At 44.3% G+C, this 16,198-nt stretch overlaps 1 protein-coding gene across 1 annotated transcript; it reads left to right on the top strand.

The window, feature by feature from the left end:
• Positions 7,770-15,552, top strand: IL1B (interleukin 1 beta). The gene is made up of 7 exons (XM_013967700.2): positions 7,770-7,838; positions 8,443-8,504; positions 9,252-9,300; positions 11,232-11,430; positions 12,218-12,379; positions 14,189-14,319; positions 15,254-15,552. Exons 2-7 carry the CDS (start codon positions 8,458-8,460, stop codon positions 15,464-15,466), a joined length of 801 nt encoding a protein of 266 aa, XP_013823154.1. The 5' UTR covers positions 7,770-7,838; positions 8,443-8,457; the 3' UTR covers positions 15,467-15,552.

Below are 16,198 nucleotides of genomic sequence, written 5' to 3'. Positions count from 1 at the left end.
AACTCCATTTACGGTCATTTATAAAATATTGGCTACATTCCCTGTGTTGTACAATATATCTTTGCAGCATATTTTATATCTAATAGTTTGTACCTCTCACTTCCCCACCCTTATACTGTCCCTCCCCTTTCATCTCTCCTCACTGGTAACCATTATTTTGTTCTCTATATCTGTGAGTCTGCTTCTTTTTTTGCTATATTCACAGTTTGCTTTTTTTTTTTTTTTTTTTTGGCCACATCATGCATCATGTGTGATCTTAGTTTACTGATCAGGGATCAAACCCACGCCCTCTACAGTGGAAGTGTGGAATCTTAATCACTTGGTCACCCAGGAAGTCCCAGATTTGACATTTAATTAATTGTAAACAGTATTTGCCTTTCTCTATCTGACTTATTTCACTAAGCATTCAGTTTAGTTCAATTCTGTCTCTCAGTCGTGTCCGACTCTGTGACCCCATGGACTGCAGCATGCCAGTCCTCCCTGTTCATCACCAACTCCCGGAGTTTACTCAAACTCATGTCCATGGAGGAGGTGATGCTGTGCAAACATCTCACCTTCTGTCGTCCCCTTCTCCTCCTGCCTTCAATCTTCCAGCATCAGGGTCTTTTCCAATGAGTCAGTTTTTTGCTTCAGGTGGCCAAAGTATTGGAGTCTCAGCTTCAACATCAGTCCTTACAATGAACACCCAGGACTGATCTCCTTTAGGATGGACTGGTTGGATCTCCTTGCAGTTCAAGGGACTCTCAAGAGTCTTCTCCAACACCACAGTTCAAAAGCATCAGTTCTTTGGCACTTAGCTTTCTTTATAGTCCAACTCTCAAATCTATACAATGCTACTAGAAAAACCATAGCCTTGACTAGACCGACCTTTGTTAACAAAGTAATGTCTCTGCTTTTGAATATCCTATCTAGGTTGGTCATAACTTTTCTTCCAAGGAGTAAGCATCTTTTAATTTCATGGCTGCAGTCACCATCCGCAGTGATTTTGGAGCCCAAAAAATGAAGTCTGACACTGTTTCCATTGTTTTCCCCATCTACTTGCCATGAAGTGATGGGACCAGATGCCATGATCTTAGTTTTCTGAATGTTGAGCTTTAAGCCAACTTTTTCACTCTTCTCTTTCACTTTCATCAAGAGACTCTAGTTTTTCTTCACTTTCTGCCATAATGGTGTCATTTGCATGTCTGAAGTTATTGATATTTCTCCCAGCAATCTTGATTCCAGCTTGTGCTTCATCCAGCCAAGCATTTCTCATGATGTACTCTGCATAGAAGTTAAATAAGCAGGGTGAGAATATACAGCTTTGACGTACTCCTTTTCCTATTTGGAACCAGTCTGTTGTTCCATGTCCAGTTCGAACTGTTGCTTCCTGACCTGCATACAGATTTCTCAAGAGTCAGGTCAGGTGGTCTGGTATTTCCATCTCTTTCAGTATTTTCCACAGTTTGTTGTGATCCACACAGTCAAAGGCTTTGGCATAGTCAATAAAGCAGAACTAGATGTTTTTCTGGAACTCTCTCGCTTTTTCTATGATCCAGCAGATGTTGGCAATTTGATCTCTGGCTCCTCTGCCTTTTCTAAATCCAGCTTGAACATCTGGAATTTCACAGTTCACGTACTAAGCTTAATACCCTCCAAATCCATGCATGCTGTTGCAAATGGTAAAATTTCATTCTTATTACGGCTGAGTAATATTCCATTGTGTACATACACCACATCTTCAGTATCCATTCATCTGCTGATAGACCCTTAGGTTACTTCCACATCTTGGCAACTGTAAATAATGCAGCTAATGAACACTGAGGCTGTGTTCATTTTGAATTACTGAGGTTGTGTATCTTTTCAAATTAGTGTTTTGTTCATTTCAGACATATATCCAGGAGTGGAATTGCTGGGTCATATGGCAGTTTTATTTTTAGTTTCTGAAGAAATCACACTGTTTTCTGTAGTGGCTAAAGCAATTTACATTCCTACCAATAATGTGGTAAAAGTGTCCCCATTTCTCGCTATCATTGCCAACATTTGTTATTTGTTTTCTCTTTGATGATACCATTCTGACCTGTGTGAGGTGATATCTCACTGTGGTTTTGATTTGCATTTCTCTGATGATTAGGTGTGTTGCCTGTTGGCCATCTGTATTCCCTCTTTGGAAAAATATCTGTTTAGATCTTCTGCCCACATTTTAATCCAGTTGTTTGTTTTTTTGGACCTTGAGTTGTATGAGAAAGGACAGCTTTTTAAAAATACCATCTCTAAATTTGCATACAATAAAAATGGTGTAATACAATGGTATATGACAGGAACACTCATCCTTCGGTCTACAGGCCATACTCAGTTAAGCCCACCTGTTTACATATTACCCATGGCTGCTTTCTCACAACAATGGTTGAGTTGAGTAGTACAACAAAGCCTAAAATACTTGATACCTGGCTCTTTCTACAGAATGTTTCCACACCCCTGGTATAAGTTGTATCAGAGTCTTATGTTTCTGGCCAGCTCTCCTATACCCATTATGTGTGCAAAGAGATATAGAACACAAAGTGCTTGGTAACCATCTCACCCACCCATGGTTTTTCTGCTAGATCTAAAGGAAGGGCAAGTTTTCACTGGGTTCTCAGAGGTGAAATAAGATCTCAGCCTATAGGGAGAGTCCACTGGAGACCATATACCTCACTGAATTGATCCTCCTGCTTAAATATCTAAGGCCTCCTTGTTCTAGATCTGGAGAGAGGATGGAGCATTCCCGGAGTTTGTCCCCTCTATGAGTACTTAGGTTCAAGGGGGCAGGAAGCAGATGATGCTGTGAGAAGAACTGAAGTCTCAAACCTAAAAATCAGACTTCCCAGTCCTAAATAATACCCAGTGAGCGACTTCACTTTCACTTTTCACTTTCATGCATTGGAGAAGGAAATGACAACCCACTCCAGTGTTCTTGCCTGGAGAATCCCAGGGACAGGGGAGCCTGGTGGGCTGCCGTCTACGGGGTCACACAGAGTCGGACACCACTGAAGTGACTTAGCAGCAGCAGCAGAAGAAAAAGGAGTCATGTATCCATGGTGACAGGTGTGGCTATTCAGGACATTGTTTACACTTTCGGACACCGGAAAGCCCTACAGAAATAATGGAAGGAAAATGACAGACTCTTAGGAACAATATTAGGAAGTCAATGCTGAAGATGAGAAGGGACTTGGGGAAGATGGTAGGGTTGGTCATGGCCTCCACCTTAGAGCAGACATCACGTCATGACAATGTAAGAACTAACCCATGATTATTCTACCTGTCTTCTTGTTCAAACTGAGTGAAGACCATTTGGGTGAGACCAACCTTAATAAGAGAGGCTGGATGCCCAAGATGAGGCATAAGATGATACCAAGGCACACACTGCTCTGGGGACCTGGAGGTCTGGTAGCCCTGTGGGTTCTCCTGACAGAGAATCAGAATTGGTGATGCGATTAGAAGCCGAGTGAAGGAAAATGAAAACCAGCGGCAGGAAGAGAAGTAGGCAAGGGACTCAAGCATCGTTTCTGAATGAATCCGTTCTGTTTCTGGGACTTGAGATAGAGGTCAGGAATGAAATTACTTCTCCATCTTCTTCATCCACCAGTATCCAGGGTGCATGAGCCCTCATTCTTTCAAGGGAAATTTTGGAGCCGTGGGGCAATGCCCCTCTGAATAAGGCCAGGGTTCTGTTTCAGAGGAATGACTCAGCAGGGTAGCAGGCAACTTTGAGCTGAGAAGAGCTTGGGTGACTCAACAGCTGAAGAATCCCCAAAAGCTGAAGCTCCCTATGACATCCAGGCTTGCCAATCTCCCACTTCTGCTTGGTCCATTCCCAGGTTGTCTGCATCTCCATCCCCATCGTCATCACTCTTCCAGGCCTTCCCTCTGTGCAACTACATCTGTAATGAGATGTTTTCTGCTTACTGGGGACCGGAAGGAAGTGCTGGGGCCTGAGTCGTCCTCTTGGAAAGACTGTTTTTAATACAGGCATTGTGCAATCTGTGTGCTTGACACAATAAGAGGTTTCACTTCCTGAGATGGACAGGATGCTGCCAGGTTTTGTGTCCAGGCCGCAGGGTTGGGATGAGACAGGGCAGAACTGTAAAGATTACTACGTCAAGGGGCATTGCCCCACGGCTCCAAAATTTCCCTTGAACAGAAAGAATGAGGGCTCATGCACCCTGGATACTGGTGGATGAAGAAGATGGAGAAGTAATTTCATTCCTGACCTCCATCTCAAGTCCCAGAAACAGAGCAGATTCATTCAGAAACGATGCTTGAGTCCCTTGCCTACTTCTCTTCCTGCCGCTGGTTTTCATCTTCCTTCACTCAGCTTCTAATCACATCACCAATTCTGATTCTCTGTCAGGAGAACCCACAGAGCTACCAGACCACCAGGTCCCCAGCATAAAGAGTCTGAGGAAGGTGGTAGCTCTTTCAATGAGACTTGAGGACCAAGGGTTCATTTCCAGAGTGGGTCCTATGATGGCAAAACAGAGTCTGCAGAACCAGACCTCCAGGTATATGAGGGCTTAGACTTAGGAAATGACTACAGATCCCGAAACCCACAAGAAAGGGATGTTTTGAACAGGTTGGGACTTTTAGATTCCATGTGGAACATACAACATTCTGTAGATGGTTCTCTTGCATTTGCCTTCCTGATATCAAGATTTGTTGTGATTGTTGTTTAGTCACTAAGTCATGTCTGACTCTTTTGTGACCCCAAGGACTGTACCCCTCCAGGCTCCGCTGCCCATGGGATTTCCTAGGGAAGAATACTGGAATGGGTTGCCATTTCCTCCTCTAAGGGATCTTCCCAAACCAAGGGTCAAACCCATGTCTCCTGCATTAGCAGGCAGATTCTTTACCCCTGAGCCACCTGGGAGGCTCAATATCAAGATACTGGGGGCCCAAGCAGAAGGCTGGCTGGTGAAACCACTATATGATCCTTGCCCACGGGAAAGTCTATTTCCCTCCTGTCTGTGAAAGTCAATAACTGTCTCCCATGAACCATGCTGAGTAAAGTTTTACTTGTCCCGGCTGTAAGAGTTCACAAGCTCCTAAAGGAACCTGGTAAGTGAGCCAGGTTCCGACTCAGTGCTATAAGAAGTGCTATAGGGTTTCCCTGGTGGCTCAGTGGTAATTATGCCTGCCACTGCAGAAGACACAGGTTCAATCTCTGATCCAAGAAAACCCACATGACACGGAGCAACTGAATCCGTGAGCCACAACGATTGAGCCTGTGCTCTAGAGCCTGGGAACGGCAACTACTGAACCAGTGCGCTGCAACTACTTAAGCCCGAGTTCCCTAGAGCCTGTGCGCCACAACAGGAGAAACCCGTGCACCAAATCTAGAGAATAGTCCCTGCTCGCCAAAGCTAGAGAAAGCCCATGCACAGCGATGAAGATCCAACACAACCAAAAATAAATACATAATAAATTATTTTTTAAATGTGCTATAATATAGGTGACAAAGGGGGTAGAGAAGACATCCTTCCTAGACTCCATGCACCAGTTTTGACCTGCTTATTTATTCATTCATTCTTCCAGGGCTACCCTGGAGCAGTACCCAGGCAGGCATGCTTCTGATGTCTGAGTTAAACAAAGTCTGGTGCAAAAGAGAGATAAAGAAAACAGTGCCATTTACAATAGCATCAAAAGCAACAAAATACTTAGAAATAAATTTCTAAGAAGGTGAAAAGACCTGTACACTGAAAATTATAACACATTGATAAAAGAAATCAAAGACATGAGTAAAGGGAAAGATATCCCATGTTTCGGACTAGAATAACTAATATTTTTTTCTTTTTTAAAATGTATTTTAATTAGAGGATAATTATATTACAGTATCGTGATGGTTTCTGCTAGACATCAACATTAATCAGCCATAGGTATGCATATGTCCCCTTCCTCTTAAACTTCCCTCCCACCTTCATCCCCATCACACCCCTCTAGGTTGTCCATAATACCTAAAGCCACCTATAAATTCACTTCACTTTTAAGATAGCTAAGTTCTGGGAATCTAATGTACAGTATAGAGATTATTATTAACTATACTGTATCACGTATCATGTGGGCATCCCTGGTGGTTCAGGGGGTAGAGAATCCACCTGCAAAGTGGGAGACCTGGGTTCGATCCCTGAGTAGGGAAGATCCCCTGCAGAAAGGAATGGCAACTCACTCCAGTATTCTTGCCTGGGAAATCCCATGGACAGAGGAGCCTGGTGGGCTACAACCCATGGGGTTATATGACTGAGGAATTAACACTGCACTGCACTGTATCATATAGCTGAAAGTTGCTAAGAAAGTAAATCATAAATGTTCTCAAAACCATGTGTATATATACGTATATATATACACATATAGTACATATGTATATGTGTATATATGTGTAAGTTTATGAATGGTTAAACTTTGTTCTATATATATATATATATATTCACACACATATATATAAAATCATCAACTTGTATACCTTGTGCTGTACTTAGTCACTCAATCAAGTCTGACTCTTTGTGACCCCTCGGACTGTACCGCACCAGGCTCTTCTGTTCATGGAATTTTCCAGGCAAGAATATTAGAATGAGTTGCCATTTCCTTCTCCAGGGTATCTTCCCAATCCAGGGATCGAAACTACATTGCCTGCATCTCCTGAATTGCAGGTGGATTCTTTACCTCTGAGCCGTTGAGGAAGCCCCTGTTGAACACCTTAAACTTATACAACGTTAATGTAAATTGCATTGCAATAAAACTAGAGGAAAAAAAGGTCTAATGTCTAGTAACTCTTGGAGCTACCAACAGATATAATCTCAGCTGAATATTCTTATTTTGAAATTTTTTGCTTTTCAGACTTAACAGAAAAAAAAAAAATTCTGTTAGGCATAAACCATCTCTGCAGTTTTTCTGTAGCTCCACCATGAGGCATGTGGGATCTTAGTTCCCCAACAAAGGACTGAACCTAACTCCGTTGCAGTGGAAAGGCAGAGTCTTAATCACTGGACCTCCAGAAAAGACCCCAACATCTCTGCATTTTAAAAAGGGAATATGATTATGAAACTTATTCACAATCTTTTCAAACAGGTTCTCAATCCAGGTTCATTTCACTGTCCATCAAATATTAATGTCGATTCCATATGCAATCAGCTAGGATACCAGCACCTGGTCAGAATGGGTTGGGTGAGCTTGTCTCCAAGGTTCCCCCAGCTCCATCTGAAGTCTGTGTCCCTGTGTTTTCCCTGCCTCATCCTAGCAAGATCAAATGTCTCCCCAGAGGCTTCAGTAATTGACCCAGAGCCTCCAAGGCAGAAAACAGCATGATGGGTTCGGAATTCGCAGGGTTACTGTCACTTTCCTATGCTCACTTATTTATCTCCAAGTGAGAAGTTTCCTAAACTTATGTGCAAGGAGTGAGCGAGGGAGCATTTCTCTGTGTGTGCCTCTATGTGTCCTCCAATTTGTTCCCAGAGATCCAAAATTAAAACATCCTTCTTACCTAGGAAAACCCACTATTTTGGTTTGACACCATCTGCACAATAGTTGTCAGAAAAACCAACATATATTTGCATAATGACACATTTGCAAGAATGTGTCACAGTTTGCTATCACTTGCCCTCCCAAGGACTGGAGAATTATTTCTCTCCCAGAAGTTACCATCAATCCTTTTTTTTTTTTAACTTGGTTGTGAAATCAGTTAACCAAAGGGGAAATCTCTCAGCTCTCCACTTCTGCTTTTGAAGACCATAAAATAAGTGGGAGAAACCAGCAGACAGTATACCCGCTTGGAGGCACAGCAAGCCACCCAGGGATCCTATTCTCTCCAGCCAACCTTCATTGCCCAGGTACCACTTTAATTCTTCCTTCTGACTAGGTCTTAAGGGAGTCTCTCTCTCTTTTTCTGTCTTCCTCCCTCTTCTCTTCCTTCTCTGCCTGACAGCTGGGCTTTCTGCAAAACTGCCAGCTGTGTTATAATACCATAACTTGCAAAATAATAGGGGAATTAATATCACTTGTCTAGCAGCTTACATCTGAGAGCTCGGGATCCTACCTCCACCCCCAGATCACCTAAGAGATCCGCTCCTGGTTTGGGCTTGGTTTAGCAAATGCTTTACTCTGGACCCCTGTGGCTCAGCTTGTAAAGAATCCGCCTGCAATGTAGGAGACCTGGGTTCTATCCCTGGGTTGGGAAGATCCCCTGGAGAAGGGAAAGACTACCCACTCCAGTACTCTGGCCTTGAGAATTGCGAAGAGTCAGACACAGCTGAGCGGCTTTCACTTACTCTGAACCCAAAGGACGACTTGCGTGCATTCACTCATTCATTTGAAAATGGCTTCTTTGCTTGCCTGCCAGGTGCAAGATGCTGAGGGCAATTCACATGTGAGGAAGGCAGCCCTCGTGGGGACTGGCAAGGCAAATGGTCACTCATTTTTCTCCTCTTTGCACAGGTTTCTGAAACAGCCATGGCAACCGTACCTGAACCCATTAATGAAGTGATGGCTTACTACAGGTCAGTGGAAAAATTGACACCAATTGTGTTAGCAGGGCTTTCCTCTCAAGAATGGATTTTTATATGTGCTTCGTCTCCCTAACTGCCTCTTACAGTGGCAAGCAGGGTTCCAAGTCAACCTGGTTTAAGGACTGATGTCCCACTGCAAGCCCAGCCATGGCACCAGGCCACCCAGATGCTGCTTCAGGGGCTTCCTGCAGATGGAAGCAGGAAAGAAAGATTCCAAGTGGACAATCCAGGGGATCCCTTGGCCGATTTGGCTTAACTGAGGAGGAAAGCTTAGATTTTCACCAGGCTGGAAGTTAGGTCTCAGGATAAAACAGAGAGCTCAGACAGCAACGGGTATCTGCCCTCTTCCTGTTCTGTCCCATGTATACTACCATGGCAACTACCTGCTTCAGGCAGCCCTAAGGAACACATTGTTTGCAGTTTCCTATTGCCCAGCTTCCCAGGTGGCTCAGTGGGTAAAGAATCTGCCTGCAATGCAGGAGACGCAGGAGGGCAGCAGACATGGGTTCGATCCTTGGGTCCAGAAGATGCCCTGGACAAGGGCATGGCAATACTCCAGTATTCTTGCCTGGAGAATCCCATGGACAGAGGAGCCTGGTGGGCTACAGGATTGCAAAGAGTTGGACATGACTGAAGCAACTTAGCACGCATGCACTGATGGTGAAGATTATCAGTGAGGAAGAAAAGCTAATCTTGTCCAGGAGATGTAATTGAGCAATTTTTCTGTTTTTATTACAGTGATGAGAATGAGCTGTTATTTGAGGCTGATGGCCCCAAACAGATGAAGGTGAGTCTATGGGCTTTGATCCCAACATGTTGAGGGGCTCTGACAGAGGAAAGACTCAAGGGAAGTGTTCTGGGCCACCTTGTTCCTATGGAATTTTGTGATGGAATGACTTTCTCCTCTTCCAGTGAGACAAATGGAAGCTGGCCACTCTGCAACTCCCACGCCACCAGTGTTTCGCTGAGGCTTGGTGATGCTGGCCATGCTTGCAGAGGCTTTTAGAAGGGGAATTTAAGTAGAGATAGTGCTTGCTGTCTTGTGTTAGGAAGACAGTTCAGGCTTCCAAGCAAATTTAATTCTTCTTTTAGGAGAGGTGTTCAGCTCTAAAAGTGATGAAGCAAAAAAATTAAAAAAATAAATTAAAAAAAAGTGATGAAGCTACATTAATCACTTGACCTGAACCTGACCCAGAGAAGATGACCTTGAGAATGAATATGTCTGCCTCCTTTAAGGGTGGGATTGTTTTTTGCTCGCTGAAGTGGAGCTTAAAGACAACAAGTCATGATGTAAACAAAAAGTTGAGTTTGGGAGTTACAAGAAAATTATTCACTTGCCGTTGGATCTTGAGCAAGTCATTTTACCCCTTTGATCCTCGTCTGAATAATAAGGGTCATAAGCAGGATGATGTCTGAGACCCTAGCATCCTGCAATCCTTGGCTGAGATATTACCAGCAGGAGCTAAGTTTATCTCGCAGAGGACTGTTTCTTTGTGTGTGCTCACTCACTCAGTAGTGTCTGACGCTTTGTGACCCAGAGAGCATTGTTGACCCTCCAGCTGTCCCTCCTCTTCTTTAAGTGTAATAGCTTCTATAATCTAATAACTCTCTCAGGTAGTCTAGCCATCAGCCGAGCTAGCTGGCGCAGTTGTACCAATTAGCAGGAAGCTGTTCTCTCTGATGTTTTTAGTTTGCGACAACCTCCTCCAGCCTTATCAAGCATTCCTGTCCTGCTGAAAGTTCCCTTCTTTAAAGATTTTAAAACCAGCAGAGCTGGTTTTCTCCAGCCCTAGATGGAGCCCAGTTTCTCTGTCTAGCCCTCCCTCCCACAGCCTCTTGGAGTATTCTGGCTCTCTCTCATGGGGCCTCTACTCTGGGCAGAATGTCCCTCCCACTCAGCTTTCCTCTGTGTTGTTACAGGTCTCTTGAGCTGTCCTTCAAACTTTTAAACCATTATTATGTCTTGCAAGCAACTTCAGTTAAGGTTTAATGCAGTTAGTTAAACAGTTTCTCTGAATTGAGGAACTATTTCATAATAGTCACCACTTTTTTGCAGGATGCTTATGAGGAAGCATTTGAGAAAAAGATTATATAGAACATTGTTGATCGGGCAGAGGCATATTGAAAATCTGATCATCATGGCCATGAAAAATGAAATACATAACATTGGTGCATTAGGCTTCCAAAAAGATAAATAGTGTAAGAAGGTATAAGTTTATGGTTAGGTGGAGCGTGTATAAGAAAAGATAAGGTAAGAACGGATTTATTCTAGAAGAATGTTGTATACTGCATTAGAAAGCTTACATTATGGCTAAGGGTCTGCCTCTCACTGGCCGCTATGTTTTTGGATAAGCCACTTAACCTCTCTGGGTTGCGGAGAGATGAAAGTTTACCTTTAGAAGCTCTGTTATCTCTTCCTTGGGCTTCCCAGGTGGCTCAGTGGTAAAGAATCTGCCCACCAATGCAGGAGATGCAGCGGGTTTGATCCTTGGGTCCAGAAGACTCCCTGGAGGAGAAAATGGCAACCCACTTTAGTATTCTTGCCTGCAGAATCCCATGGATAGAGGAGCCTGGCTACAGGCCATGGGGTCTCTGAGTGTCAGACATGATGGAGTGGCTGAGCATGCATGAATCTCCTTTCTCCTCCTCTCTCGTGTCAAAACGGGAGTCGTCTGGCCCAACCACCTTCCCACACTGACTTCTTTGGTCCCTTCACAGAGCTGCACCCAACACCTGGACCTCGGCTCCATGGGAGATGGAAACATCCAGCTGCAGATTTCTCACCAGCTCTACAACAAAAGCTTCAGGCAGGTGGTGTCGGTCATCGTGGCCATGGAGAAGCTGAGGAGCCGTGCCTACGAACATGTCTTCCGTGATGATGACCTGAGGAGCATCCTTTCATTCATCTTTGAAGAAGGTACCTAATGAGAGCTGAGGGCAGACATGAGATCGCTGGTCATTTGCTTTTCAGAGGCCATAACCCAACAGTCATAACACCCCCGCCTCCCCGCCTGAGGCTGAAACACTTTAAAAGTAGAGGGCCCAGTAATGAGAGGAAAACAGAGACACCTAGAAACCCAGTTAATCATCTCTTCAGTTGAAACTCGTCTTTTTTTCATTTTGTCTTCCATCAGATTGATTTGCTCCCTTAAAAGATTTTTTAAGGAATTCTTCCTTGATGAAATAATGATGTAACTGACTAATCATGCTATGCATTTTAAAATTATGGAAGCTTTTCCAGAATTTACAGACCTGCATAAAATGGTACCCAAAATGTTACATTTCAATACACTACTGTATAAAATCCAACTTGGTGATGGTTTAAGTCTCCTTTTTAGTTGTTGAAACTATTCTTAAAATAGGACCTTTGTAACTACTCATATTTGCAAAGCAGCCAACCATTCTGTATGCTTTCATTTACATTATATCCTGCGAATCTCAGAATGTCCTTGTTGGGCCACATCTGTTGCCACCACCATTTTACATAAGGGATTCCATGGCTCATCCACGGCAAGTAATAGAGCTGAAGTTTGAACCTACATCTTAGGGTACCAGGCTCAGTGTTCTGACCCACTCCAACTTCTTCTCCACTGATGTAATCAAGCATCAGCTAGGCATGCTCAGATGTCCTCCAAGGAAACAAATTCTGCCTCCCATCATCACCTGGGCATCTCCCTAAACAAGGTTTGTGTTCCACATTTCAGAGCCTGTCATCTTCGAAACATCCTCCGATGAGCTTCTGTGTGACGCAGCCGTGCAGTCAGTAAAATGCAAACTCCAGGACAGAGAGCAAAAATCCCTGGTGCTGGATAGCCCATGTGTGCTGAAGGCTCTCCACCTCCTCTCACAGGAAATGAGCCGAGAAGGTACCTGGGGACTTTGTCTCTTTTCTTAGCCTCCTCATTGCTTACTAATTCTCTACATTTTTGACAGAGCAAACCATTAAGGAAAATGATCCATGGCAGTGAAATTGCATATAATAAAGAACATGCTGGGGCTTCCCAGATGGCTCAATGGTAAAGAATCTGCCTGTCAATGCAGGAGACACAGGTTCAATCCCTGGATCAGGAAGATCCTCTGGAGAAGGAAATGGAAACCCACTCCAGTATTCTTGCCTGGGAAATTCCATGACCTAGAGAGCAATAGTCAAAGGGTTGCAAAGAGTCAGATACAATTTAGCAACTAAATAACAATAATAAAGAAGGACATGCAAACGTTCTGTTTGGATTCTAGTGATGAGACCACATTGAGTCCCTTAGTACGTTCATTTTTCAGCAACAGAGGTGACTCTGAGAAATTAGACTACTTCAGCAAGCCCAGGACCACTGCCCAGCCAAGTCATTTAATGGCAGTGCTCCTGTTAGAAAGAGGTCATTTGATGGACATGACCTAACTGCCTGTGGGTTCTTTCTTCCGGTTGTTGGGGTTTAAACTAGAATGGTGAGGAGATAATTTGTCCCTCCTCATTCCCAACCCTGCCCCTCCACACCCCTAACATCTTTCCCATCCAAAACCAGATGGTTCCTTAGAGGGAAACCTAACTGACAAGCAGGAACTTATATCTCTCTACTGTCACTGGCAACTTTTTTCTTTTTCTTTTTTAACTTTTCTTTATTTTTGGCTGTGTGGTTCTTTGTTGCTGTGAGGGTTTTTCTCTACTTGTGGTGAGCTGGGGCTACTCTCTAGCTGTGGTGCATGGGATTCTCATTGCAGTGACTTCTCTTGCTGTGGAGCATGGGCTCTAGGGTGAGGGGCTTCAGTAGATGGCTCATGGGCTCCAGAGTTCAGTAGGGCTTGGTTGCTCTGCGGCATGTGGGATCTCCCCGGGCCAGAGATCGAGCCCATGTCTCCTGCATTGGCAGGCAGAATCTTTACCACTGAGCCACCAGGGAAGCGCATGTCACTGGCATTGTTTCAAGTCCAGGGGTGGCTCACGGGTTGCAGGAATCTGTCTGGCACTTTGCCACTGTGGCTGAACCCTGTATGCAGGGGTGTAACCAAGGGGGCAGCTGAAAGGAACAGCCAGACTGTTCTCTTCAAAGGGTGCTGACCTTGAAGAGAGGCATCCCTGAGGGAAAGCATCCCGGATCAACCAAGCCAAGACAATCCTGTTTCTTTAGAACAGTGTTGTGAGCGTGACCTTTGGGCCTCTAAGTGAGACAGCTATAACTAAAGAAGACTAAAAATGTGTGTCTTTTCTTTGGAACCACTTTTCCAAGCTAAGCTTCTCCTTTCCCAGGTTCTTCCCACTTTCCTGTTTACAGTCCTGAAACAGACCCATGCCCAGTGTCTTTCAGGAGCCCAGCTTTATCTCTTTTCTCAATTTTCATGTTGATCATACTTTTCTGTTCTTGCGGACCAGTCAGGGACATGAGAGCTTTCTCCTATTTTTAAAAATTAGATCCCCTGATTTTTCATTGCCACTAGGATGAGTCTTTGAGAAGCCCCCAGACCATTTGAGGGGAAAACCTGTTTCAAGAAACTGAAGCTGCTATGATCTGTGGGATTACCTTATCTGTTAGGCTGTAGGAACCTCAGTGTGGGTTGCCATAGGAACCTCAGTGTCAGTTCCCACAGAGGTTGCTATACTGTACGAGTCTTGGGCTTGGGGTTCAGGGATTGGGCTGACCCTGCAGTGCCATATCCCTGACGCAAGACCCCTCTCCTCTACCTAGTGGTGTTCTGCATGAGCTTCGTACAAGGAGAGGAAAGAGACAACAAGATTCCTGTGGCCTTGGGTATCAGGGACAAGAATCTATACCTGTCTTGTGTGAAAAAAGGTGATACGCCGACACTGCAGCTGGAGGTGAGTGAATACCAGGGGCTGAAGGCCCTTCTCAGGCTCTTCTGGGGCATCCCTAGGCATCACTTACTTCAAAAACAACTAACTTTCCCCCTTCCCCAGAACCTCTGGGAGTAGATCTAAATGATAATTTTGCATAAATGGAAATTAATTTAATGTAAGTGTCAAATGCATGTAGCTTTTACTCCCATCACACAAAAAATAAATTATTCTGCAGATTTTCTTCCATCTTGCCACCCAACAGATTATACATTGTTAGAATTCCTCAATTTGATGGGACTTCCATAGTGGCTCTTGCCTGCCAACCCAAGAGATTCCAATTAGACCTCTGGGTCGGGAAGAACCACTGGAGTAGGAAATGGCAACTCACTCCAGTATTCTTGCCTGGAAATGCTATGGACAGAGGTGCCTGATGGGTTACAGTCCATGGGATCGCATAAGAGTTGAACACTTCTTAGTGACTATACAACAACCATCATTTGATAGATGACACTTTGGGGACTTAATCAGTTCAAGGGACCAGTCACTGCCATCTCCACTGCACTCCCAAAATCACACCTCCTCCTCCCACCAGTTTTCCCAGCAAAAATTTCATGTCCAACTTGAAGTCATTCTAGCCAGAGCCATGAGGAAAAACACAGGATAAGTCCCTGGAAACTAGCTACACCTAGAAGCTTTTACCTAATTTTCACTTTTGAAAACATTTCCACCTATATTATACACCCTAGCATTTGATGCTAAGTTTCAGAGAAGGATAAGTGTGTCTTCTGTCACCACACAGAAAGCCAGGGTCACAAAGACCACTCAGGAGTCTGGCTTCCAGACCTGAGCCCTGCTAATCCATTTTTAAACGACCCAGAGAACAACTTTGTCCTGACCAGGGTAGAATGTCTTTTCCCTTTCCTTCTTAAAGATGTTAATTTCTGTTTTGCTGCAGGAAGTAGACCCCAAAGTCTACCCCAAGAGGAATATGGAAAAGCGATTCGTCTTCTACAAGACAGAAATCAAGAACACAGTTGAATTTGAGTCTGTCCTGTACCCTAACTGGTACATCAGCACTTCTCAAATCGAAGAAAAGCCCGTCTTCCTGGGACATTTTAGAGGTGGCCAGGATATAACTGACTTCAGAATGGAAACCCTCTCTCCCTAAAGAAAGCCATACCCAGGGAGTCCACGTGGGCTGAGTAACCCCGAGGGCTGGCAGAAGGGAAGGAAAGAACACAGCCGCAGCCTGAACCTCACTGTTGTGTGATCCATGCCCAACTGCCTCCCCTGCACTAGTGCTTAGAGATCTCCCCACCAGCCGGGAGGAACAATCCCCTCCTCCCAGTGCCTATCCTCGGACCCCAGCCACTGAGCCACCCCTCTCTCACTTCTACTCACTCAAAGCCAGCCTGGCAAAGACCATGGCACATTAGAAGATATCCCCTGTCCTTTGCACCCAGCTTCTGATGAGCAATTGCTTAACTATTTATTTATTTATTGATGGGTTAGTCTATTTAATTTAGTTCCGGGGGGCCAAGAAGCAGCCACATCTGTGAAAAATCCTAGCCTCCAATAACTGTGGAACCAACAAGTCCTTTCACCAAGCCTGAAAGCATACAAGCTCAGATTATTTAAACAGAATTATTTATGAATAGGGAAGAATGATCAGATTGTTCAATGATTCTGAAATAAACTTCACTGAAAACAAATGTTCTTTCCACATGGTCATTGACTTGTCTCAGATCTGATGTAGAAGAGTAAAGATGAATGGAGTCATGAGTGCTCCCCTTGGGGAATTAGAAACCCACTCCTCATCATGGAATGCAAAGCGCTTAGAACATCACTGGCCAGCAAAGACCAGCTTGAACACCCTTCCCTTTCTCTTCTGTTATTCAAC

The sequence above is a fragment of the Capra hircus genome, chromosome 11, assembly GCF_001704415.2.
Source record: "Capra hircus breed San Clemente chromosome 11, ASM170441v1, whole genome shotgun sequence".
NCBI lineage: Eukaryota > Metazoa > Chordata > Mammalia > Artiodactyla > Bovidae > Capra > Capra hircus.
Note: the sequence above shows the minus strand (reverse complement) of the source record. Positions and strands in the feature narration are given on the sequence as shown.